Below are 27,354 nucleotides of genomic sequence, written 5' to 3' on the forward strand. Positions count from 1 at the left end.
CAGAAAGGCAGTCACTCATCACCAGCCGACTGATGCCCAGTTGATCCCCAAGCAATGACTGCTTTGAAAAAACTCCCCCAGTTTTATGCTGAGCATTACACTCTATGGCATGGAATACCTCGTGGATCAATTCAAGTCAGTTGTCACAGCTGTGTCCCGTCCCAGTCTTGTACCTACTTACTAGGAGGGCAGTGTGAGAAAGAGAAGGCATTGGTGCTGGGCAGGCACTGTTCAGCAATAGCTGAAACACTGGTCTGTTACCAACACTGTTTTGGTCACAGATTTGAACCACATACTATATGGGTTCCCATGAATTAACTCCATCTCAGCCAGACCCAGGACAGTCTATTGATAGGTGGATGTATCGGATGATTAAAAAAAAAGTCAAGAATTTTTAAATCACCTGCTTTGAACTTCAACATGTATAGTGAAAAAAGCAAAACAAAACCAAACCAAACCACCTCGTACTGATTCTCACTAACAGATTCTTAAAAAAACCCACAACACCTTAATTATGAAAACTTGTTCAATTTTAGCTTTTTCTAGAAGCAAAATTTAAGCTCTGGATAGTCCAAAGTAATCAACATTTTCAACAATATGTTTGTGGCATGTCTCCAGCTTGTGATATAGAGTACAGGTATCATCTTAATTTTGTGAAGATGCAGTTCTGCTGTTTTCAGAGGTTTGTGCCTCTGAACTGGTTCTAATGCATTCAGAGTTCAGGTGTCTCTGCCTAGTGTTCTTTATCATTTTCAATTCCACAGTTAGCTGACAAGAAGACAGTTTGAATTTCCCTATAACTGTTATTGACAAGAACAAACAAAAGCAAATATTGTTACTTTAAAGTGCAGATAGTAAAATAGATAAAATTAAACTTTTCTGATTATCAGTAGTGGAATGAAGATGATTAAAGATCTGTAAGAATACTGTCATTCCTTAGTTTCGTGTTTTCTTTTCATGGTTTATTCAAATAATAACGAAACGCAGTGTTCATATTAAGCACACACACTGCTTTCTTGTAATTACCTCAATTTCTAGTGAAATGTAGAAAGTAATATCTTTTATGCCAGGATTTCTCATGTCCTCTTTTTCTCACTTTTGCCCTCTTCCATTTTCTTTTTTTATTTTCCTTTTTTATTCCTTCCTTTATAAGGCTTCCCAATCGCCAAATTACATGGCCTTTCATTATAACTGTCAAGTCAGAATTTATAACCCAAAATTGTTTCTGTGTCTATGCAAAGAAAACAGCCTAGTATCCTCATGGCTTCCCTGCTGTGTAGGCCCTTATATTTTTCTGAAGGTGATAGTTTTTTTCCTGTTCACTGGTGTAGCTTCTTTGCCAAGTCTAAGTTAAGTTGCGTTTCAGGGAATATCTGGGGAGTGAAGAACAGAAATGTCTGAAAAGTTATATTGTATGAGAGAAAAAATAAATTCAGTGTTGAACTAAAGCACAATTATGTAATAATCTGGGTATGAAAAATTGCCTTTTTGCTAGTTTTAATTGAGTTTTCTTTTTAATAAGTGGAAAGATTTGGCAGCATGAATTCACAGTTTAAGGACTGTGATATGCACTTGTAAATGTGCCATTGATTCCTCTCAGAACAAACTACTCCTAAGCTTTCTTTTGTTTGTCAGAAGTAATTTTATCTCTTTAAATATTTCCCCTGTCATTTCTAAGTATGTTGTTATTTCCCTTATTTTCTTCAAGGATAAGATATCCTGAAGATAGCAAAATACAGGCATTGAGGTTTCACCATCTGTTAGTATAATGGCATTATAATGTGATAAGCACTTTCTTAACTTTTCTTAGTATTTTAATATTTTATATAAAGTTTTTAACTGTTCCTCTTTACTGTGTGGAAATTTCCCCTAAATTCCAACAGTTATCAAGTTATTACTTTAACAGGGGAAGTTTAGATTAGATATAAGGAAGAAGTTCTTTACTGTGAGGGTGGTGAGGAAGATATGAATGCTCAATCCCTGGCAGTATTCAAGGCCGGGCTGGACAGAGCCTTGGGTGAGATGGTTTAGTGTGAGGTGTCCCTGCCCATTGCAGGGGGATTGGAACTCGATGATCTTAAGGTTCTTTCCAACCCTAACTATTCTATGATTCTATTTTGTGCTTTGTTTTGGGTTTTCATGCTTGGCGTTGTTTTGTTTATTTGTTTATAAGAATTTTATGGTTAGTTTAAAGGCAAATTGTGCACTTTGGTTGTTTAAGTTGTCCTAATCTAAAATATGTATTTGTTAATACATCTTCTCTTGTTAATACTAATGCAGAAGCTCATTTGTCATGCTATTTCTCCATCCTTTTGTAGTGCAAGAGCATATTGTTTAATTATAACTCCACTCAGTTCTTGTCAGCTGCAGCCATCAATTGCGATTATTATTAATAAAGCTATGAATAATAATTTAAATAATTTTTATAACAATAATTTCTTTCATATTTGGCCATTTTAGCAGAAACATCAACTTGCTCTATAATTATGTTTAAGTCTTAAATACAGGACCTTCTCAAATCTGACAATACTGTCTTTCATTATAATATAAACAATGCAGTCATATAACAGCCAAAAAAAGTATGAGCAAAAATATTGAGAGCAAATTTAATGCACAGACAACTACATGTTTTTTTCTAATGGTCAAATCAATGATGATGTAGATGCATGTATTGCAGATACATGATAAGTTACTGCAGTTGCTAGTTTATGAAAGTATAGCCTGTCTTTTAGAACACTATAAAACAAAAATAAAACCCACTGTTCTTACTGGTTGAAGAAGACAATGTTCTATTCATTTTCTTCATCTTTGCTCTGTACTCTGTCAGTATACCAAAACCACCTTGAAAAATTTTGATGCCCTCATAATTCAGGTTATTCAGGAAAAGAATGTATTAGTCACAACTTAATATTTTCAGGATCATTTTGTTATCCTCTGTTTTGTTGTCTTGTTTTGATAAGAGTATATTTATTTGCTTGCACCTGCTATCAGTTGGAGAGGTAGAATGTCTGAAGATTACCACCTTTACTAAGGGCGAATCGTACCTGACCAGTTTGGTGTCCTTCTACAGTGGGGCTACATTGCTGCTGGATAGGGACAGAGCAACTAACGTCATTTGCCTGAACTTGTGCAATGCATTGAACACAGGCCCACATGCCATCCTTGTTTCTTCAGTTAGAGACATGGGTTTGATGGATGGACCACCCGCTGGATAAAAATTTGGCTGGGTGACTGGATGCAGATAGTTGTGGTCAATGGCTCAGTGTCCATGTGATGAGTGATGAGTGGTGTCTCTCAGGGGTCAGTGTTGGGACCAATCCAGTTCAACATCCTTGATGGCAATATGGGCAGTGGGATTGAGTGTGCCCTCAGCAAGTTTGCTAGTGACACCAATCTATGTGGTGAGGTTGACATGCTGGAGGGAAGGGATGTCATCCAGAGGGACCTTGACACACTTGAGACATGGGCCAGTGCCAACCTCATCATACTCGAGAAGGCCAATTGCAAGATCCTCCACCTGGATCAGGGCAATCCAAGCACACCTACAGGCTAAGCGGAGAAGTGATTCAGAGCAGCCCTGTGGAGAAGAACCTGGGGGGTATTGGTCAATGAGACTGTAAGGACAATGTGCAATGGTTTGAAAATTGAACAGGTTTAATTTTGATTTAGGTTGGTTATAAGGAAGATATTCTTCACTCTGAGAGTGGTTGAGGCACTGGAACAAGTTGGCCAGAGAAGTTCTTGATCCCTGGCAGTGTTCTAGGCCAGGTTGGACAGGGCCTTGGGTGACATGGTCTAGTGGGAGATGTCCCTGCCTATGGCAGGGAGGTTGGAACTAAATGATCTTAAGGTCCTTTCCAACCCTAACTATTCTATGATTCTGTAAGAACTAGTTAGTTGAGCACTGAATTTAGATATACTTTCTGAAATAGCTGTCAATTTGCAGCCCACTACCACTCCTGATAAAATCCCTTTAGAATGCTTCCAGTTACTTGCCCAGTCAAGTTGTTGGCCTTAACGTCCTGACCAAGAGTTACCATCTTTTCAGAATTCAGAACTGCTATTTGTAGGTCTTATCTTTTGATTCCAACGATTGCATTGAAGAAAACAATGCTGAATTTCAATCTGTAGCAGTGTGTCACATATTTTTGTTTGATGATTATTTCTGGTGAACCTTTCATCAGCTGAATTATGAAAAACGTTGCAAGATTTTCTTAATAGAGCACATTCTTTTCAAAAAGCCATTCATTGAAGGATTGTTTTCAAATGGTTAAATTACCCGAACAGATGCATTTCTTTCCTTGGTTACAATAAAATTGGCATTTTACATGATTACAGAATTCAAACACAATAATAAACAGTAGCTTAAACTCATCTGTTTTATTATGGACATGTACAATGAACACGCATTCATAACCAAAAGCATAACAGTAATTTTGTATAATAGCTGATTATATCACTATTTTCCTTTCATTATTTTTTTGAGTTTTTGTTTATTCTTCCTTCTAATACTGACAAGATTCTAAATTTCTGTTAATGTCCAGAAACGGTTATTTATTTCAGTCTTAGTGTTACTTACTTGTACTTTATATAAGGCTAAAAAAAAGTAATTATGAAAACGTAGCCGGATGTTGTAATATTTCCCTTATTTCATTTATTTCTCACGATCAAAGTGTGTAGGGCAGGTTCTAAGTTTCAGCTGAAATAAGTAGACTTTTTGTTAACTTTGGTGTTAAAACAGCCTGAATTTCAGCTGTTGTAATTCAAATTTGGTTTGTTACTAAACCAAAATCTGAAGGCAGAACAGAAATGTTTTCAATTTCTTGTAACAGCTTTAAATATATTTAAAAAGATTGTCACAAACTTTCTGTTCCTCTGTGATTTTTTCTTTACTTTCAAAACAGTGTTGTGTGCCTTCTTTTTTCCTCTTCTATATTTCCCTCTATACATGTTTTCACTCAATTTTATCCCTTAACTGTGCTCTCAAGTCTCTTTTATTTTAACACCTGTCAAAATGCTTTTCCAAATATTTTTAAAACATTACGTATGTTTAGTATTTGTATTTCTATTAAACTTTAGAACTCAGTTAACATTTCTTCCCTGACACTTTTAAACTCAGCATTTATCTGCACATAGAAGTAGTATGATATTTTCTAATTAATGCTATAGTATTAAAGTTATCAAAGAATAGAAAGTAATCACAGGCTACCTGAAATTCCATGCAGTTTTAAGCAATGTAGTTGCTTGTTCATGTTTACAGATAGAAGTGGAGATGGGCAGATAGAATAAACTATGGTACAGTTTTTAAAGTCTTGCAATGTTAATAGTTTGATTTAGCACTTCCCTGTTTGATTCAGCACTTACTCAGAATTGCACTTTTTTGTGTTTGGCATTTTGTGATTGGGGCTTTCCATTTGTTAGTTGTGAATTTTTTTGTTTGCTTGTTGTTTTTTTGTTGTTGTTGTTGTTTGTTTTTTTTGGAGGGTGGGTTTTGTTTGTTTGGTTGGTTTTTTTTTTAATGTAAAGTCATAATTTGCAGTAACAAGAGAACAAGAGGCAAGTAGAGAAGCCAGGAGCTAACTTGATTTTGTGAGAATCCCTCTTAGAAGGGGGATTTCTAAGAATCCTAGAAGAAGAAGCTACTATTGTAGGCTACAGTGTATGCTTCCATAGAACTGTAATGATGTAACTGAATGCTATAAGAGAAATTCTCTTATAATATGGTTTTCAAGACGACTGTTACTAAACTTGCTTACTTGTCTGCTAACACAAGTGTTGAGATAGTACATAGAGTCACAGAGTGGTTTAGGTTGGAAGGGAACTTTAAAGATCATCTAGTCCACCCCCCTGCCATGGACAGGGACACCTTTCACTATATAAAGTTGCTCAAAGCCCCATCCAGCCTGGCCCTGAACATCCACAACTTGGAACACAAAATTCTCCCTCTGAGTTAAGTGCAATCAGATTCATAACTAGTACAACATGAAAATTTCATTATTTTAACAGAAAACATGGTTCTCAAGTATTACTTTAAAATGTCCTAACAGTTCACTGCTGTGTTAAGATTTAAAAACAATTGCTTTAAATTACAGTTCTGATGAAACCATAGCTCTGGGATCAGTTTAATACTGTCATTACCTTGTGCCTTTTGACTTTTCTATCTCTGGAATGGGAAAGGATGTCCCACAAACTTGAAATGACAGTCATCTTACTCCGATGTGTTGTAATTCAGCCTGAACTATACACCTTGAGAATAGCAAATACCTATTTATTTGAAAATGAAATAAAATGATCATGTGGACTAGAAGGTTTTCCGTTTCTGCCTAGATTGTGTGTATCCAGCTGCTCTAAGAAAAATGATGACACCTAAGTACTTGTTCTGTATCACTAAAGAAATAAACAGTCATCAAGCATTTCTCCTGCTTTAATCTCTGCCTGGTTTGGCTCTGAATAATATTTAGGTTAGCTACATACAGAATAAATAGTTCATCAATGGATTTTTTTAATAATGTGTGGATTTCATATACATAATATATATTTCAGTATCTTGATTTTTCTCAAACAAGTCTGATGAGGGGATTATAATAATGTTAAAAAACAACTGTAGTTCTTAAAATAGGTACCATAGATTGTTTACACATCTTTTCAAACCATTAAGTGTACCACATAGTTTTGAACAATACTATTAATTATTCTGTTAAATTATAAACCAATGAATTTCCCTGGTTAAAGTAAAAGGGCATATTGTCACGAGACTGATAAAATAAGTGGCAAGAATACTGAAGTGATCCTGAAACAAATATAAGCCAGAACATTTCATATTACAATTAAATTTAAAATTAAATAAAAAGGGAAGGAAAGAACTGTTATAGTTTATCCGTGTTAATTTAAAATACCTCAGTGCTAAAAAAGTCTTAATTATGTGAGTAGTCCAAAATATCATAGTAAGTGAAAGTTAGGCATTAATGCCCAATGTAGCATAGCCACAAGATTTTATGTTTTTTTTGTGGTACTATTTTTGTAGTCATTTTAATGAAATTATTTTGTTGTTGTTGTTGTTGTTATTTATCTGGGAGATACAGAATAACTTTTTTCTACTGAAATTTATACTATTGACTCTTTTAGCAAGTTAGTAATTGAGAAAAATTCTTTTTTCATTAATCTGTGTGAAGATGTTTATATCTGCATGTATGCATATTTATACATGTTCATGTATATGTAAATATATATACATCTAGACTTCTAGAGTACTATTATTTTCATATAATCTGTGTGTCTTCATGAATGTCTGTGTTGGAGAAGTAAAAGCAAGTGTATTTCCTCCAAAACAATATCCAACGAAGATCATTTAAAACATTATAATTCTGGAATATGCCATTAATATCAAATCTCCTTATTATTTAACAAACTTCTGTTAAAGTATTGCAGTTCAGAAATATTATTATAGCCTTCAATCATTTTCATGAATATATATTTAGAACTAGATTCTAGATATCAATCATTAATAATGTTGGACTAGGTTGCATTAACATTCCCATCATATCCATTACGAAAACTATCTATGATTTCTACTAAAATATACCTTAACATTTTCTTTTGATTGCAGCTGAATGTGGAGCCTCCACGACAAATAATGAAGGAATCTTATTGTCCCCCAATTATCCTCTTAATTATGAAAACAACCATGAATGTATTTATAGCATCCAGGTACAAGCAGGGAAAGGAATCAATATTTCTGCCAGAACATTTCACTTAGCCCAAGGAGATGTTCTTAAGGTATGTAATCATGTAACTTAGTACTAACCTGTAGTTTCTCATATCATTTAAGTTTATGTCTGTGACAGTAGAGTATCATTCAAATTTATATTAAAGATTCCTTGGAAAATACATATGTGAACCAGTTCCATTTGTAAATCAGGCACCCTGAGGTGTTTCTGTAATCTGCTTCTTAAAACGCATTTTTCTGACTACATATAATCAAAAAAAAGAGATTGAAACTGTAAATCAAGCATTGCCTTAATGTGTATTTTTATTCTATTCTTAGTGCTAAATATTCATCAGTTACATCTTTTGTAAATTCTGTTTTGTTCCTCAGTATCTTCATAACTTGAGCTATATGATATAAAGATAATAAATACTACAGCCAGAAGCTTAATTTAATACACAGTCTACTTACTGCATTTTGTATACGAGTTTTATGCTTTAAATTACTCTAATCTTGGGTGGTATATAACATCTCCTGAAAAAATTATAATTTTAGCAATTACATGTGAAGAGATTTTTTTCATTAAATAAACAAATAACAAAGTAAAAACAGGAAACTAGAACCTTCCAGACTTTTATAGAGCAGTTTCACTCCATAAATTCAGTAGCATTTACTTTGATTTGTTCATAGATTTTATTACTGTATTCCCCAAAATACACATTTCCAGTGGCATATATTGCTTAGTAAACTACGTATTTAAAGCTGATGATGATCATGGTAGCTGTCTTTTAGCACTAAATGCAATATGATATTAATAAAAGAGATTAAATAATTGTCTGATTTTTAAAAATACTCAAATTAGTTAAACTTGCCTCCCAGAAATCAAAGGAACAAGATGTACTCTGTCAATCATGTTTGATTTAAAGAAAAGGTTTTTCTACCATAGTGTGCCAGTTAGTTATTAAAATGAGAAGGATTACGGAAAGATGTATTTGTAAGAAAAAGCCTATGATTCAGACTGTTAGACTCATGTAACTTTAACCATCTGAGCATCAGGTTACAATTTCTGTCATTAGTTGCCAGACATAAACATTGCCAAAAAGGGATTACTTACACCTAAGGCATAAGCAGACCTAAGCAACCAATACAAAATGAAATCAAGCAACAGGAAAAAAAAAGAAAAAGTTTTAAATGAAACCAGGTATTACATTCTTAAAGAAAAACACACACAAACTAAAATAAACCAAAGACTAATAGATACCCAGCATGCACAGGTATGTTTATTTTATTTTGGTTTCACTACTTACTTCAGAACCAAGTGGATACCTTTTGATATTTACATTAACACATGCAGAATGATTCAATTTGAAAGATATGTAGTATTTATTAGCATATAAATAGAACGTCAGAAAACCTCAAACAGACCCCCTGTTTATTCAAGTTTCCATTAAAAACGTCCAGATGATGTATGTAAGTAGATAATTTTAACAGTTTTGGAATTTCTTAGTGAAGCAGAAGAATTGCTGAAGTTATGGTAAGATCTTTAAAACAGCCAACATCAGCATAAGATTTAAATCAGATGTTACATATGAACTTGAATCCTTATCCACCCAAATCATTATGCTAATATTTCTGTCCACAGTTTTAATGCCCGTTCAATGAAAGCATATGGCTGCATTTCCTCAAGACTTTTTAGGCTGAAACCATTCAAATCTATTATCTTAGTGTAAAAGTTATAGCACTGTAGGGAGGAAGCTAGTTATTATATAAATGTGGATGAACATGAATAAAAGCAGTTAAAACTTTTTTCTTCCTTAATAATTTAAAGAACATACAATTTTGAAAAGATCTGTGCACTTAAGATTTCTCAGTTGTCATTCCAACCATATGCACTACAGAGGTTTTACTAAAAAATGTTAACTAAGAGGAATGTCAAATTAATTATAGATGGAGGGAGGCCACCACTCAGCTGTAAACGTCAGTAGCAGAAATATTTGCAGTGTTTTGTAGATGTCTATTAAATGGAAGTAATATCTAGTAATTAGACTGTTTTTCAATTCAGCAGCCTTGAATTATAATAATGAGTTGGAGTTCCTTCCACTCTATTAAAAAATCCTTACCAGAATTATTATTTAGTATGTTTATCACCTTTTTCATCTGATATTGTAGGAAGAGAGAGGCACTGGACCTTTAATATTGTGGGAAGGAATGGTATCCTGTCGAGCCCTCGCCTCATCCCTCTGATGACGCTCTTATTACAGATTTTTATCTGACTTTTTATTCAGGTGTTTATTTAATAAAGAAGTTTTGTTTCAGAAAACAGAAAGCAGCAGTTACACATTCCGTAACTTACCTCATGGAACCACTTCTGAAGTTGTTTGTTGATCCCTAATATTATTGGTTATTTCTCATCTCCAGGAGCTGAAAAACTATCAGCTGAAGATTTAGTATGTGGCTGACTTGGGAATATGCCTAGTATATATCATTATCATTAATATCTTCAAGATCAGGAAAGCAGTCACCCCCACCCCCCCACCCCCCCCACCCCCCATATTCTTTTAGGCTGATTGAACTTAATCCCAGTAAAATATCTTTGAAGATAAGTTTGCAATAATTACCTTTTATTTTTGTAGAACCGGTAACTAAAATAAAAAAAAAGGGAAAATGTTGCCTAAGTTGCCTATTTTGCTTACTGTGGAGAATACACTTTTGTCTACAGGAGTAGGACACTAGGTTTATACTTTAAAGCATCAATAATAGTCAGCAGTGTAAACTTGTCTAATATGCATTAATGGATAATGTCTAATATGTGAATGGATATAAGCATTAATGCCTTGACAAAACTCTAAGAAATCTCTAAGTAAAAAGTAATTAATTTTTCTGATATGAAAAATGGCAATGGAAAGAAGTTTTAAAAAAAGAAAACCAAAAATCATCCAGTCTTACAGCAAACAGCTGAATGATGTATTGTGAATATACCCTTGTTTTTTTCTTTTTTAACTGTGAAGTAGGGAGTGTAAGGAAGTCGCTATTTGGAAACAAAAACACTTCTACAAAAGCCTCCAAGAAAGGGCTTCCTTTCCCCAAACACAAGTAAAGCAACCGTGGAATATTTCATAGTTAAAGCTCAGGTTTTGAGCTAGACATTTAATGGATGATGCACCTCTTTTCTTCGATTATGATAAATGAAAATGTTGGCAGAGAAGTTAATCATGAACTTTTTCTTACTTTATCAGCTACTATTTCAGATTGCCAGCAATACATAGATAAAATTCCATTCAAAGACTGAATAGACTGAATATTCTACTGAACTTCTGATATATTGTTAAGTCATGGGGTCTGCTGCTTACCACGTGAATTAAGTGACCATGGACCAGATCTGTACCTGACAAGCACTGTGATTGAAACAGTGGAACAGCTGGATTGAGAATACAGCATTAGGAGGAAACAGCATATTTAGCACAAATAAGTCACTGCCTTTACTGTTACTCCCCAGGAAGAGAAGGAGGAGTTCCCATTTATCAGTTCTGAGCTGGTATAGACACAGAGATTATCAGAACAAGTTATTTGGTTTATCATTTGTTTCATTTAGTATGCAATTCTCTGTTTTCTTTTTTTGATGTAACTACTCTGGCTGCATACATTAATGTTGTAGGTGGTTTTTTTAACTGGTTGTTTTTTATTGGAAATTAGGAGAAATACATGTCTCTCACTTTTATTTGTGTAGGGCTTTAACCTGCCCTTGATAGTCTGACAACTTGTATTAATAATCATGAAAGTTTCATGAATGCATATGAAGAATTTAAGATCTGTACAGTCACTACATGCCCATCCATTTAATTGGAAACAGGATGACAGTTATCTCCTTCTTTGTAATTGTACTTATAACTGAGTTTCTGTGCTATTTCCAGAATTCAACATTTTTAGAGTAAACTGCATATGTGGGAAGCAGAGGGAAAGAATACATGGATTCCAAAGTGTGAGAACATATCTGTTTGCCTTTTTTTCCTTGCTTTTATCTTCATCCACGAGTTTTGCTTGTAAAATCTGGAGTCTCCAATAGCTGTAAGCAAACCCTTCAGATTTGCATGGAAAGGAACAGAGTTGTCGTACTTCTATTTGCCTGAGTAGTTCATTGTTAGTGGTGAAAACGATTCATGTTGAAATCAGTTGAATATAGAAAGTACTCTTTTATGTTGAAGATCTTTTAGTATACTTTATCAATTTACTGGGGGAAAGGCATATTTTACTGAAATTGAAGATTGAATATGATTGTTTATTTTCAGTAGATTTCAACAGAAATAAATATGTACCTATGCATGGTAATAATTACTGAGTAGTTTTCTGTCCAATGTTAAAAATCAAATCACTGCCCCTCAAAAACCTGCAATCAGATTCCATAAGTGAACCTAAAATAAAAGAGAAAGGAACACTAAGTATGAAAAGAGAACAACAGAGCAGTTGTTTGCAGGGATTTTTTATTTTTTTTTTTGCAGTAGGTTGTGTGCTTGGCAGTATGTACAGTGAGCACTGATGTGCCAGATGAAATTACACCTATGTGGAAAAAAAATGGATTTAAGAATTATTTTCTATACTGTAATGAAGCAAACTTTCTTTTTTTCTTCTACTAAAACAATCAGTGCAGTAACAGGCAGGTAACAGTGTGTCACTAAACCAAATAGAACTGGCATTAAGAGTACCCTTTGCCTGCGTTTGGCTCAGCACTCTGCTCTTGCAGAATATGGAGGATTCAGTTTTACTGCCTTTGCTGACTCACCTGTGGGCTAGCTTTGAAAGGTGTGCACAGGATTCAGTTTTTGAAGGGTTTTGAAGACTTTGAAGGGAGGTAATGTTTGGGCTTTTGCTAATTTGTTTCTTAAGAATCTCCACACTTGCCATCATAATCATTTAGCAATATCATCCTGAAAACATAAGTGATAAATAGATAATAAATGTAGGAGACAAAAAAAAAAACCAAACATATGGGCCCTTTTCTGTCTTTATATTAGTGCTTCTATTTGCATGTGATGTAAGTGATACATTTGACAGGGTGTTGACAGCCTCAGCTCTGAGCTGCTGATTTTGTGTTATTTCTTCTCTTTATAAAGGCACAGATCTTCATATCCATATGCCTTTTATGTTTCACTGGCAAATCTCAAAAATAGTTTGATTAAAATGTACAAATTTAAGACATTCACTTTATGCTATCCCCTTGCTAAAATTTTATGAAGTTAAATATACTAGTTGAAAATTTCCATTTTAAATTTCTTGACAATAGAGCCCCTCAAAAGCTTAGGAAGATTTCTTTATTCTCTAACTGTAAATGCAAACATAACTCCTCCTCCCCAAATTAAACATTACATCTCTCAGCTCAAATCATATTTACGTAAGCAGTGTTCACTGTTAGCATCCTTCCCTATAACATTTCAAAGTATCACTGTGATGTGAAGCCATTAATGCAATTTTTTGTGCCTTTCCTCCTTTTGAAGTAATCATTTAACAGATCAGGTCTTAAAATAGCTCATAAAGATGGACTTCAGTTTTCTGAATAGGTTGTCACTGGCATATTCAAGCATTATATCACAAATCAATTATCTTTGCATTAATGCTACAGAATAACTTGAAGGCAGAATGCATCCAACCAAATAGTATTTTCATGATTATTCCTGGCCATACATTTAGCACCCAAGTGACACAAAACCAGATGTGCTAGCAAGGCCTAGGAGAAAGAATATTCCTATATTCAAAAAAAGATAATGATGCTACCTTAATTCACATACCATCTTGTCTTCTGGATCACATTCTGAAGCTGAATTACTACCTCATTCAAAATCTTTAGCAAAACTCCCACCTATTTCAGGGAGGAAAAAAATGCTGGCTCTTCAGATCCCATCAACAGAACGTAGGCTGTTAACTCTTCTTTGCAACTTAACCGTATAATTTAAAATACAGCTAGAAATATCTATTGTATAACGATACCCATTAACTCAAATGAAGCACAAGAGAGACAACATTACTTAAATTGAGAATTATACTACCAAACATGTATCCATTGATTGTCCTAAGGGAGAAGAACCAACTGTCTCAAGAAGAGGGGTATATATTAATCTGAACATTTGAAGGTCAGCAATGAAAAAAAAAAAATTAGTTTCATATCTTGTTTAACATCTTTGCTGATCACATGGACAGTAGGATTGAGTGCACCCTTACCAAGTTTGCCAATGACACCAAGCTGTGTGGTTCGGTTGATACCCTGGAGGGAAGGAACGCTGTCCAGAGGTCTAACCATGACAAGTGCAAGGTCCTACACCTGGGCCAGAGCAATCCCAGGCACATCTACAGGTTGGGCAGAGAAGAGAATCAGAACAGCCCTGCAGAGAAGGACTTGGGGGTGTTGGTTGATGAGAAAATGAACATGAGCAGGCAGTGTGCGCTCGCAGCCCAGAAAGCCAACCGTATCCTGGGGCTGCATCAAAAGGAGCGTGACCAGCAGGTCGAAGGAGGTGATCCTTCCCCTTTGCTCTTGTGAGACCTCACCTGGAGTATTGTGTGCAGTTCTGGTGTCCTCAACATCAAAAGGACATGGAACTGTTGGAACAAGTCCAGAGGAGGGCCACAAGGATGGTCAGGGGACTGGAGCACCTCCCGTATGAAGACAGGCTGAGGAAGTTGGGGCTGTTCAGCCTGGAGAAGAGAAGGCTGCGTGGAGACCTCCTAGCAGCCTTCCAGTATCTGAAGGGGGCCTATAGGGATGCTGGAGAGGGACTCTTCATTAGGGACTGTAGTGACAGGACAAGGGGTAACAGGTTCAAACTTAAACAGGGGAAGTTTAGGTTGGATATAAAAAGGAAATTCTTTCCTGTTAGGGTGGTGAGGCACTGGAATGAGTTGCCCAGGGAGGCTGTGAATGCTCCATCCCTGGCAGTGTTCGAGGCCGGGCTGGACAGAGCCTTGGGTGATATGGTTTAGTGTGAGGTGTCCCTGCCCATGGCAGGGGGGTTGGAAGTAGATGATCTTAAGGTCCTTTCCAACCCTAACTGGTCTATGATTCTATGATTCTATGTTCAAATGAATCACATCTCTCCCTCAACCAAATGCAGTTCTCCTCAAAGAATCATAGAGTTTCTGAAGTGTTAGGGTTCTTCAAATAAATTTTGTTCCTTTATAGAAATGATAGAGGCTTAGAAGTATTATACAGAGGGACAGCTCGTTAGCCCATAAAGTAGAATTAGTGTCTGAAGAGATGTCAGTATGTTAGTGTGATAAGTTTAATATAGTAGTTCATTTAATGAAACTGCAATAAAGTATTTGTGGGAAAATTCTAACATGAAGAAAATTTGTACCATGAAGTCCTGGCGAGACATTGTGAATAATTGGTATAACTCACAATAACTTTCTTTGGTTAATCATTAGTGATGCATACATAGCAGGAAATGGATTATTCTTATGTAGTGTTTAAAAATAAATCCAGGATCCTTGGTGTTATAAGCAGCTTGGAGAGATTAGAAGAAAGAGCATCAAATTCAAGCTGGTTTTTTTTTTTAATTCTGTCACGAGGTTAACAATAATTCTTCTGGAATGGACATTTTCCTTGCAGTTACCAAAATAAACCTATGTCCATTTTAGAACTATTTTGTCTTCTGGCATTTTTTTCTTGCTTGATTACTGATCTCAATTTCACAAATATTTCACAATTTGTTGCCTTACTCCTGTTGGTGGTGTGTTTGTTTTGATTTCATTGTGGCATGGATTCCTGTTTACAAATGCAAGCTTTAATTACATTTCATATTAATACAATTAGATCTTATGCAGAACTGGAGACTATACTTTTTTTTTTTTAACTAAAGCTTTAGAATTTACCTATATTGCATTTTGAAAGTTGTTCAGAGGTCAATGTACTGGTTTGCAAGTAAAATTTTTCTTAAAACCCATTTATTGATGTTTAGTTATTATCAATAAAATGAATCCTGTGGGACATAGTGGTTGGCTTAACAATTACTGTTAATTTATAGTTTAATTGTTTTTAGGAATTTCAGTAATGCAGCAACCTGTGATGTTTTAAAGCAACCCAGTTTTTCAGGAAATTTGGAGAGAATTATTAAAAGGTCACTTAATATGTTCAGTAGTCTGGTGGAAGTTTCTGTTTCCAATATGGTAAAGAACAACTCTTGCAGAAAAATAAGTAATAAAAGTGCTGTATTACAATTTACATATAGATTACATTAGTCTTTAAACACACAGAAGCAGCTGTTATTTTTATTTGATTTCTTAGTTTCCTTTAACTATACAGTTAAATTTGAAACCTCTTTTCACATATGAAAAAAAAATTAAATCACAGGTTTATTTAACAAGCCAAGGTTGTGAATATATGAGCTTTTATTATGTCACCTTAGTGACCTGAGGCAGATGTAGCTACACAAAATAGGTGTTTGCTAATAGGTTGTAACCAGCATTACAATACTGACAATGAAAAAGAAAACAGGGAGTTTTAAAAACACTGAGCTGATATGGCGCCTCTTCCCACTCCTGTTGTTATAAAAAAAAAAAAAAAGTAGCAGGCATATTTTAAATTGCATTTGAAAAATCACCACAATTAACTCAAGAAAGGCTAACAGCATATCCGGATAGTACTGTGGGTTGAGTGGCAATAGAACTCTCTTGGCAAAGCTGACCTCCCTCTTAGTGGAAATGTACAGAATTATTTTGTAAATCAAATATATCATTGTTTTAATTCAAAACTATAAAACTCACATTTATTTTACAGATCTATGATGGCAAAGACAACACTGCTCACCTGCTGGGTGCATATACTGGGGCTTCATTAAGAGGCCTGACGCTAAGTAGTACTTCAAATCATTTGTGGTTGGAATTTAACTCAGACCTGGAAGGCACTGATGAAGGTTTTCAGCTTGTGTATACCAGTAAGTATTTGTGAAAACAGTTATAAGAGATTTTTAATTTTGAAGGAATGAAAATTCTTTGCTCATAAAATGAAAATGCAGTCAAAAGACAAATAATGATTATATCAACAGCAAATCACTAATCAAAATATAGTTTCATAATTGAACCTCAAAAAAAATCAAAACACATAGCATAAAAAGCCTTTACTTTTATGGCACTTCAAGTAGTTTGATAATTAAACTGATGTGTTTTTTATTTTGCAGGTTTTTCCAGTCTTGGAAAAGATAATAAAAAATAATATAATTTTAAGTTAGTTGTACTAGTGCATAAAATATATCTAAGCATGCAAGTAGTTTTAGATGTGTAATTAAAACCCATGTTTTCATAAAGATAATTTATACGTAAAAGATTCTTCATCTTAAGATTTACATCTGATACAGAAATTAACTCCATCCCAGCCAGGCTCTGTATACTCCATTTCCTTTATGCAATCCTGTCAGATTTATTTGCATGGGTAAGATCTCTCTGAGCCTTCTCTTCTCCAGGCTGGACAGTCCCAGCTCTCTCAGCCTTTACCTATAAGAGAGATGCTTCCATCCCATAATCATCTTAGTGGCCATTCAATGGACCCTCTTCATTAATTCCACATCTCTCGTGTATGGGGAGCCCAGACCTGGAGACCATACTCCAGATGTGGCCTCAACAGTGCTTAGGGTAGAAGGGAAGGATCACCTCTGTCAGTCTTCTGGCAACATGCTTCCTAATGCAGCCCAGGTTATTATTAGCCTTCTTTGCTGTAAGGGCACATTGCTGGATCATATTCAGGTTGGCATCTACCAGGGACTCCCAAGTCTGTTCTGCAAAGTTGCTTTCAAGCCGGGCAGCTGCCAACTTATTCTGGTGATGAAAGATTCCTCTCCACGTACAAGATTTTGCAGTTCCCTTTGTTGAACTTCCTGAGGTTCATTGCTGGCCCATTTATCCAGCCTGTTGAGGTTATTCTGGAGGGTCACGACCATCTGAAGTACTGACAGTCATTCCAATTTGGTGTTACCAGCAAGCCTGGTTAAAGGTATACCCTGTCCCACCATCCAGATCATTAATGAAGGTGTTGAAAGATTGGATCCAGTATTGACTCCTAGCGTATGCTGCTAGTTGCTAGCTTCCAAGTGTGCCACTGATCATCATTCATTGGACATTTTACATTTTGGGAAATACAGCTAATATTTGTTTTCTGTAGATGTAGGCAACGAAATGTTCAATGCGTACCATGGGCTTGCCCTAATGCTTTTAAGCAGTAAACAAAATCCCCACAAGCTACAATGAAATATTTTGTGTCTTCAGGGACATATTGTGAGAAACCTACAGGCTGGGTGGAGAAGAGATTCAGAGAAGCCCTGCAGAGAAGGACTTGGGGGTGCTGGTCAATGAGAAACGTAACATGAGCCAACAGTGTGTGCTCACAGCCCAGAAAGCCAACCATATACTGGGGCTGCATCAGAAGGAGCGTGACCAGCAGGTCGAAGGAGGTGATCCTGCCCCTCTACTCTGCTCTCGTGAGACCTCAGTTGGAGTATTGTGTACAGTTCTGGAGTCCTCAATAATAAAAGGACATGGAACTGTCGGAACAAGTCCAGAGGAGGGCCACGAGGATGATCAGGGGACTTGAGCACCTCCTGTGTGAAGATAGGCTGAGAAAGCTGGGGCTGTTCAGCCTGGAGGAGACAAGGCTGCGTGGAGACCTCCTAGCAGCCTTCCAGTATCTGAAGGGAGCCTATAAGGATGCCTGGGAGGGACTTTTCATTAGGGACTGTAGTGATAGGACAAGGGGTAATGGGTTCAAACTTAGGAGAAGTTTAGATTAGATATAAGGAAGAATTTCTTTCCTGTGATGGTGGTGAGGCACTCAAATGGGTTGCCCAGGGAGGTTGCGAATGCTCCATCCCTGGAAGTGTTCAAGGCGGGGTTGTTTAAGCCCAGCCATAAACCAGAACCACACAGCCTCTCTCTCACCCCCCTGCTTCCTTCCCCCGCTCCTAGAGGGATGAGGAGGAGAATCAAAAGAACGTAACTCCCACGGATTGAGATGAGAACAGTCCAGTAACTAAGGTATAACACAAGCCACTGCTGCTACCACCAATAATAATAATGATAAGGAGATAAGAACCGCTCAGCACCTGCCGACCGATACCCAGCATGACGAAGCAGTGATCTAGCCCTTCCGGGTAACTGCCCCCAGTTCTACATCCTGGGCATGACATGCTGTGGTATAGAATGCCTCTTTGACGGGTTTGGGTCAGGTGTCCATTCTCTGCCTCCTCCCAGCTTTCCCTCCTCCCTGGCAGAGCATGAGACTCAGAAAGTCCTTGGTCAGAGTAAACATTACTGAGCAGCAACAAAAAACATTGGTGTTATCAGCGCTGTTTCCAGGCTGAATGTCAAAACGCAGCCCTGCATAGCTACTGAGAAGGAGAAAAATTACTGTTACTGCTGAATGCAGGACACATGTTTTAGTGTGAGGCGTCACTGCCTACAGCAGAGGGTTTGGAACTTGATGATCCTAAGGTCCTTGCCAGCCCTAACTAGTCTATGATCATATGATTCTATGGTTTCTAGCTATTGCCTTTCCATATCTGCTTCACTAAGCCCCTTGCTACCAGGTGCTTCTCTAGAATGATAGTTTTCCCTTTGGTTCGGTGTCTAGAACTGTCAGCTCTGTGTGGTTAGCTGAAATACAACTAGGACAGCAAAAATGCTGCTAGCACCAATGGTTAGGTAATGGAGTTACATGTTCACCCTCAGGAGGGAAGTGATCAGTTAAATAGACTGCTTGGTTCTGTGTCTATAAGCAGTCCATCCAGAGATGAGGACATCTTGGGAATCAAGGCACATTTTGACTTCTTTTTTTCATACAGTCTGATCCGCAATTTTCTTAGATGACAGGAAATTCTTATTGGTCGATAAGTATCTAGAATGGCAATATCAAAGAAGTTTCTTCATGCAACAAAAGTTTCTGCTCACATAAGCCTCTTGTAGAGGTTCTGCACTGCATTCTGCACTGAGAAACAGTAGCTTAGCTTGCAGTGAGAAAAGTTCAGCCCAGAGTTGGTGTAGGCTGTTCAGGAGGTGAACCATTTTGAGTCAGACGTTAAGTGAGCTGATGGAAGAACAGGGAAGATACAGCATTTGACCGATTATTTTTCAGCAAAACGGTCTTATTCAAAATGAATCATTTTGTCTGTAAAATAAAATAACGTTTTATCAATCAACAGTAATGACTCAGTACCTGAGGAGAGACTGTGAAAGGCTACCAACTGCTGACCAGATGGACAAATATTGTGTAAATGACTTTATTGAACAATGCAGACATGAAAAGCCCTTCATTTGCTCCCATGTCACCTGCATACAAGAATATCAATCTGACAAAAAGTACCTTTTTAACCTACAAACTCTTTGATATGCATGATATTTATAAAATGCATTTAGTTTTGAACACAGTGAGATTTTGAGCTGCTTCTCAGTCAGTAACAGAAAACCTTATTTGGAATAGACAATCTTCCTTCTGAATTATATTTTATGCTTCCCTAACTGCTAATATGCTTTCCTGTTTCTGTATGTTTAAGTCATTTTGTTTCCTTCTTGATCCACATCTCTTAATTCTACAAATTTTCCAAATTGTTTGGCTTGAACTCTCTGTACCACCATTATAATTTCTTCCTGCAGGTAGTTTTTGAATTTACAAACTATTGAACACAGGATTAGGGTAGAGACTGGTGAATATAGCAGTATTTCTATGGTGCTGTAAGTGGTATTGTGCCATTGACGTTACTATGCACAGTAACAAAACTACAGTGCAGTTTTGTTTATGAGACTTCAAATGTCTATTCACAAATGAGATTGTCCTCAAAGTAAATGGACAGTCATTTTAATTGCCATAAGTTATTGCATACTTTTAGAACTCATTGATAATGACAAGAGATTTCCTTTTTCAGTCTTTAATTGGACTTGGGGAAGAATGATGTTATGACACAGATATTTTTGTTTGTATGCTGTAAGTGAGGGGTATAGGCAGTTATCCCTCTTAGACTGTAAAAACTGGGGAAGAAACCTTAAACTTTGTTACATGAAGTCTGAAAATGTTTTCTTTCCACTGGAAACCAGAAAATCTTCATTTCATTTGTGTATTTATCAGTTTGATTTTGTAACTATAATGTTTTATTCCTACACAGGTTTTGAGCTTTCACATTGTGAGGACCCTGGTGTGCCACAATTTGGATATAAAATCAGTGACCAAGGTCATTTTGCAGGAAGCACTATAATTTATGGATGCAATCCAGGGTACACACTCCATGGAAGTAGCCTTCTAAAGTGTATGACTGGGGAAAGAAGGGCATGGGACTATCCTCTGCCTTCATGCATTGGTATTAGATTTTATTATTACTTAAAGTACTGTATGAGAAAGAAAAAAATCTTGTAAGGATTGTTAGATCTGTGTGGAATCTGATCTGTATGTGTACAGATCTATTTACACATTTGCCATCTCTGCATAGTTCTCATCCAAGTTTGTGTGAGTGCTGTTGCTTTTTTCAGTTTAAAAAAAGGTAGTAATTATTAAATATTCATGTGTAGTGAAATTCCTAATATGTAAAAATCTGGTTATAATCAGCAAATAGTCAACATAAAAATAGAGCTAAATACAAAAAGCAAGGACCATAGGTATTTTATGAGGTATTGTAAACCTTTTTTTTTTTCTAATGATATCTAAATATCATTAAGCTACAAAACTTTACATATATTTACATATAAATACTATAAATTACAACTTAAAGACACAAAAAGATATAGAGGGGTTTTTTGGTCTTTTTTTTTCACTTGGCTTCTGTTATGTTGCTGTGATGAATAACACAATATTATATATTTTATTACAATATTAAAATTAAAATAACTTTATAAATTGTGCATGTACCTACAGGGTCAATTTCTTCTGCAGGAAAGCAAAAAGAAGACAAGACTTAAATGTTTTTTAAGCACCTTTTAAACACCCAGAAGCTTAAGTCTGGGTTGGATGGGGCTTTGAGCAACCAGATCGAGTGGAAGGTGCCCCTGCAATGGCAAGGGGGTTGTAACTATATAATCTTTGAGGTCCCTTCCAACCCAAACTGTTCTATGATTCTAGTAATTTTCTTCCTTTTTCATCTCCTTTTAGAGGAAATAAAGTACAAGAGGTAACAGCCTCAAGCTGCACCAGGGGAGATTCAGACTGAATATTAGGAAAAAAATTATTCACTGGAAGGGTGGTCAGACACTGGAACAGGCTGCCCAGGGAAGCGGTGGAATCACTGTCCCTGGAAGCATTCAAAACAAGTGTAGATGGAAGGCATGGTTTCACGGTGCACTTGGCATTCCTGGGATCAAGGTTGGACTTGATGATCTTAAAGGTCTTTTCCAACCTTGTTAATTCTATGATAATACAAAATTGGTATTGAGTAGGAGAAGCAAGGGGTGAATTGCAGTTTGTATAGATTTATGTTTGTCAGAAAACAATGTACTTTGGCATATCTTTATCAAGAAATAAAGTCCATTTAGGAAAAATAGGCAACAAATAAGGAATGAACAGCTCTCTTAGAATGATAATTAAAGAATAAGTGCTTTTGTGATAAGTCTTAACTAATTTCTACATAATTTAGGATATATGAAGCCGAAGAATTAAGAGGAAAGTATGGTGCAGGAATATGCAAGTAGCAAATAGATGTACAAAGAACACATGCTGGAAGCTGAAAGAAAAAGATCAATAAAATGTGAAGGTGCCAGAAGGTTGAAATTAAAGTTTGAGCAACAAATTATATCTTCAGTTCCTTTATAAACATTAAAAATCATAATACATATCACTGAAGTAACACTTTTTATGTATAGATAGATAGATAGATAGATAGATAGATAGATAGATAGATAGATATAGGTATGTATGAGTTCCTGCTTAGTTTTAAAACAGACCTAGGTGAATATGTCTTAAGTTATTCCTCTGTTTTTTAAACTGATTCCCCAGATTGTGTACTGTGCACTATTCACAAGACCTGTGAGATTCAATCTTCTTGTATTCAATACAAAAAAGCAAAACCTTACATAGTTTAGGTCTGGTGAAAGGGGAGGTCGCTAGAATAATTCACACGTGGGTGGTTAATGTTCCTGTCATTTGTCCTGTAAATGACAGAAGCTGTTTGGAGGAAGGTCCCTGAATTTAATTATTCAGCAGTCCCTCTCCAGAACAGATGCATACAGCTCAAAAGTTACAGGTTGCCAACCTTAGAACTGGGTCAGTAGACTGAAATCCAGACGGGAATCTGAACCTCTGTTACAAGTGATGATATGCTGCATATACTTTAAGGTCTTATTTTTTTTTTTGTTTCAGTACTGTTAAACCATCCAACTCAAGTCACTATATTAAAAAAAAAAAACAACAAACCACAAATTAAACACCTGGGTTTTGCAATGCCACCAGACTTTTTGTGAAAACTATGTTATAGTTATTCCAGAATGTTCTGTGTAGGTGAATCTCTAGAATGTGACTCAGTCTGTGGCGTAAACTTCTTGAGTTTTAAATTAATCTTATTCAAAAAATATTTATTAGTCTGCTATTCACAGGGAGGTTACTTATACATCCAGTTAAGAATACCATGTATTTGTATGTATTGCTGTTAATTAAGCAAACAAAAGTACATATATTGTGTTATCTCAGAAATAATTTATTTTCTTGATATCGATTAGGTATTTCTCCAGAGAAAAGCAGTAAAACACATTACTTCTATCCAGAGAAGAGTTAAGCAGCTGTAAGGCTGTTGTCTATATCAACAGTAGTATCCATTCCAACCTGAGGATCTCATAGGTTTCGCTAAATAGATTTTAAAATATTTTAGTTAAAACAAGTGAGGTTTTTGTATAGGAAAGCTTTAGAAATTAAAAGGGCTTTGAATGCCAGTTGTAAATAATGACTCTGAATTCCACATACCTTCTAATTTTTCATGTTAATTAATGATCATACTTTTAAAGGGATGTAGTATGGACAATATAAAGTGTCTTAAATGTCTGTTGATGCCTTCTTGGGCTGAAAAATATGTAAGAAGAGATTAATGATGTCTTAGTAATGATACAATATGGGGAAATTGGGTGGAAGAAATCTGGGAAGCAGAAGGGCAATTAAGAAATGCACAAGATCAGTAAGAAAAAGTATGCTGAGATTAGAATTGTTCCCCAAAGAAAATGACAAAATTACATCATAGTGGTTTATCACAGAGACCTCTTTAATATGTCCAAACAATGGCCTAAGTCTGAATATCTTTTACTCATCTGTGATCAGAATAATCAGTTTCAAAACTCTAAATTCAATAATGATTAAATAACAAGAAGTGGAGATAAATCAGCAGTAAAACTGTTCTAACATTTCTGGATTATAGTAGTCCTTTCAACATTCAATTTTAGTTATAATTGGCTAGAAACTAAGCTTCTTTGCTATGAAAGAAAATGAAAAAAAGAATCCCTAACCATAAAAATTTCTTTTGTAACACTGATGCCCTTTATTTCCAGAGTACTTGTTTAAGAGTCAGGCAGATATATGCACTGTTTTATTTACTTGGTCTCAGCCTACCATAAGATGTTTTAGGGTCAGATCATTAAGGCAAACTCTGAGAATATGTGAAAACAGCAATATTTTGCATGAAACATTTTAGCTGGCATACTTAAGAGCAACATAAGTCAACAGACATTTTAATTTGCTGCCACTGTCAGGAATTGACTTAAAATTGCTGCTGTTCTTGTTTTAATATAATTTCTTAGAAAAATGAGACATTGACAAGACAATAGCAAAACTTTTTTCAAGCAGTTGTAGTAATCAGAAATGTTAAACAGGCAGTAAATGTTACAATACAACATACCATCAATGGAATTTGCAGCAAGATATGTAGTATAATGTGTATTACCTTTAACTTTACGTCCTTAGAAGAATCTTTAGCATTGACACTTGGAGGCAAAGCTAAGATTATTAGGATTGTCTTCATAGTAAGCAATCTGGAGATGAAGGATAACAAATAGCTTTGTTCCTCTACTCCCGACTGCAGCTTGAGAGGATGCTAATTTCTGAGAAGTCATCACTTGCACAGCTGATTTAACAACAAGCAAAACTGGGGAGCTGGAACCTTTATGGAGAGGCAGAAATAAGCTACTGGGGAGAGAGAAAGGGAACCCTTAAAAATCATAACAAAAGCAAACAGGTTACATTCTGTGAAAGTTAGAAATTATAAGCTTGTTATCAGTGGTTCTGGATGAAATGCAATTAGTTTTACATTTCATCCAGCTTGCGGGTAATTTTTTTCCTTCCAGTGTACTCTATTTACATCCTTACTCTGCTGGAAGAATAATAAGCTGTGATATCTTCTGAATTGAATAATTTGGATTTTTATTTTTTTTTTAAAGAGTAGGAATTAACAGATTCACAAAGTGCTTAAAACAGTTATGAAGGGCCACTTGCCTCTGCCGATTTGCTTTTAGTATGTTCAGAAAATCCATCAATTGTAGCATTTCAGTTATATTTTATCACAGAACTTACAGATCATAAGGTAATAAATCTCTCAAATAAATGTTAAGGTGATGTTAAATCAAAATAAAACTGATTTTAACTTTACTGAGAGATCTAATCAAAGAGTTGTTTTGGCTTTTCACTTCACAAGAGATAAATAAATTACAGTGACTTTAAAAGGAAGGAAAGCATAACAAGAAGGCTTCAAATGTTCCAGAAATCTACAAAAAAAAAAAAAAAAGGTTTTCTGAAAGATTGGGTATTAAGATCATGAAATACTCAGTTTTGCATAGTAACTGTCTGAGGCCAGCTAGAAAGGACCTACTTACCATCTGTCATCCTCTAAGAATTACATAGTTTCATTATGTTATATATAATGCTATAGCTATTACATACTGTATTATGAGTAAGAAATTTTACAACTTTTTTTCCTAGACTAAAAAGATGATTTTCTCTCTGAAAAGCCTGCTTTAGTATGCTTTCCTCTTTTATTTTTTTTTTTAAATACATATTTTTACTTTGTACTTAGTGATTTATTTAGTTTTCTTAATTTAATTCTACTACTTTAGGGAAACATGGTGTTCTTGTGGGTTTTTTTTGGTTGGTTTGGTTGGTTGGGTTTTTTTTTAAGTAACAGTCCATGTTCCTTTCAGTATATGATACATTTTCTAATAATTATGTTACATTCAAATAATTAGAGAAACATAGGTGCCAAAGGAAAGTATAAAAAACATTCAAATAAAACCACATTTGCAGGATTCTTTCCCCAACCACTTCAAGACCTTATGTATTATCTTACAATCTTAGGGCATGCAGTCAGTTTAGTTGTGTAACTCCTTCAAGTAAGAGAGTAGATGTACAAATTGTTAGCTCAGATTATTAACTGGAAGACAAACTGTAATGAATTAAAAGTAACACATTACGTAATATTGTTTTTTTATTAGCTGAATGTGGAGGCCGTTTTAAAGGAGAATCATCAGGAAGAATCTTATCACCTGGCTATCCTTTTCCCTATGACAACAACCTGCGTTGCATGTGGGTGATTGAAGTAGACCCAGGAAATATTGTCAGGTACCGAAACAAATCTTGCAATTTTAACAAATCTTTTTGATTATATAATAACCAAATCTTACCTGTGTAGTAGAGAAAAAAGGGTTTAGGATTTAAAATTTAAGATGCAGCTAACAGCCAGTATTTTGGCATTCTTAGTCTGAGTATGTAGGTTTCTGTTGAAACTGTCTTTTTCAATAAACATTGCCTGATGAAGCTCAAGCTTCAAGATCGGATATAATTTTTTTTTTAAATGATGATGAATTTTAAACCAATGCAAACATATATACCAACTGGAACTGTTAACTGGAAATCTGATATAAAAACTATCTAATACAAATGCTATTTTAATGCCAAAATGATAAGATTGAGTATGTAGAAAGTGCTGGAGTCAGCAGAACCATTTAATGGAAGAGTATATTTTTTTTTTAAACCCTCCAATTTGGTAGTGCTTCTTAGTTAGACACTTATTCACACTGTATTGATAATTACATCAATTTACAGTTAGATTTTTTTTTTTTTTACAAGTGATATATAATATTGTCTTAAGAAAACTATTATCTGATGAAAAGTTTGTGTGGATACTTGCAGATTGGATAAATTAACATACTATTCTATGGTAGAACAATTAAAATATATTTAGGTCTTTTTTTTTTTTGTTAAAATGTTTTATGTATCGAGCTTTTATGCATTCAAATGTAAAGGTGCGAAACTTTACGGAAAATCACCCTAGGAATTCAAACTTTATTTGCTTTATTGGTTTAGATTTGTTGTTACTGGCATGTTGTTGGGTAATATGAAAGCTGACTAAAAATTCATGGTATCCTTTCAGCCTTCAGTTTCTTGCTTTTGATACTGAGGCGTCCCATGACATTCTACGAGTTTGGGATGGTCCACCTGAGAATGAGATGTTACTCAAAGAAATTAGTGGATCCCTTGTTCCTGAAGGCATTCACAGTACACTCAACATAGTAACTATCCAGTTTGACACAGATTTTTATATCAGCAAATCTGGATTTGCCATACAGTTTTCAAGTAAGTTTATAATTTTTTTTTCTTTTTTTTTTAATAATTTACTTCACTCATGAATAGTGCTGGGAACAACTGAAATCAGTGACATTTCTGACCT

At 35.3% G+C, this 27,354-nt stretch overlaps 1 protein-coding gene across 1 annotated transcript in view; it reads left to right on the top strand.

The window, feature by feature from the left end:
• The window catches only part of CSMD3 (CUB and Sushi multiple domains 3), a 599,019-nt gene that overhangs the window by 375,254 nt on the left and 196,411 nt on the right, over positions 1-27,354 (top strand). The window contains exons 23-27 of the mRNA XM_057415252.1: positions 7,607-7,776; positions 16,470-16,626; positions 20,836-21,027; positions 26,120-26,246; positions 27,058-27,260. Coding sequence (XP_057271235.1) covers positions 7,607-7,776; positions 16,470-16,626; positions 20,836-21,027; positions 26,120-26,246; positions 27,058-27,260 — 849 coding nt within the window. The remainder of the gene's footprint in view (positions 1-7,606; positions 7,777-16,469; positions 16,627-20,835; positions 21,028-26,119; positions 26,247-27,057; positions 27,261-27,354) is intronic.

The sequence above is a fragment of the Pezoporus wallicus genome, unplaced genomic scaffold (assembly GCF_028554395.1).
Source record: "Pezoporus wallicus isolate ANWC-B61680 ecotype Strahan unplaced genomic scaffold, APGP_CSIRO_Pwel_v1 contig_3812, whole genome shotgun sequence".
In the NCBI taxonomy this organism is placed as follows: domain Eukaryota; kingdom Metazoa; phylum Chordata; class Aves; order Psittaciformes; family Psittacidae; genus Pezoporus; species Pezoporus wallicus.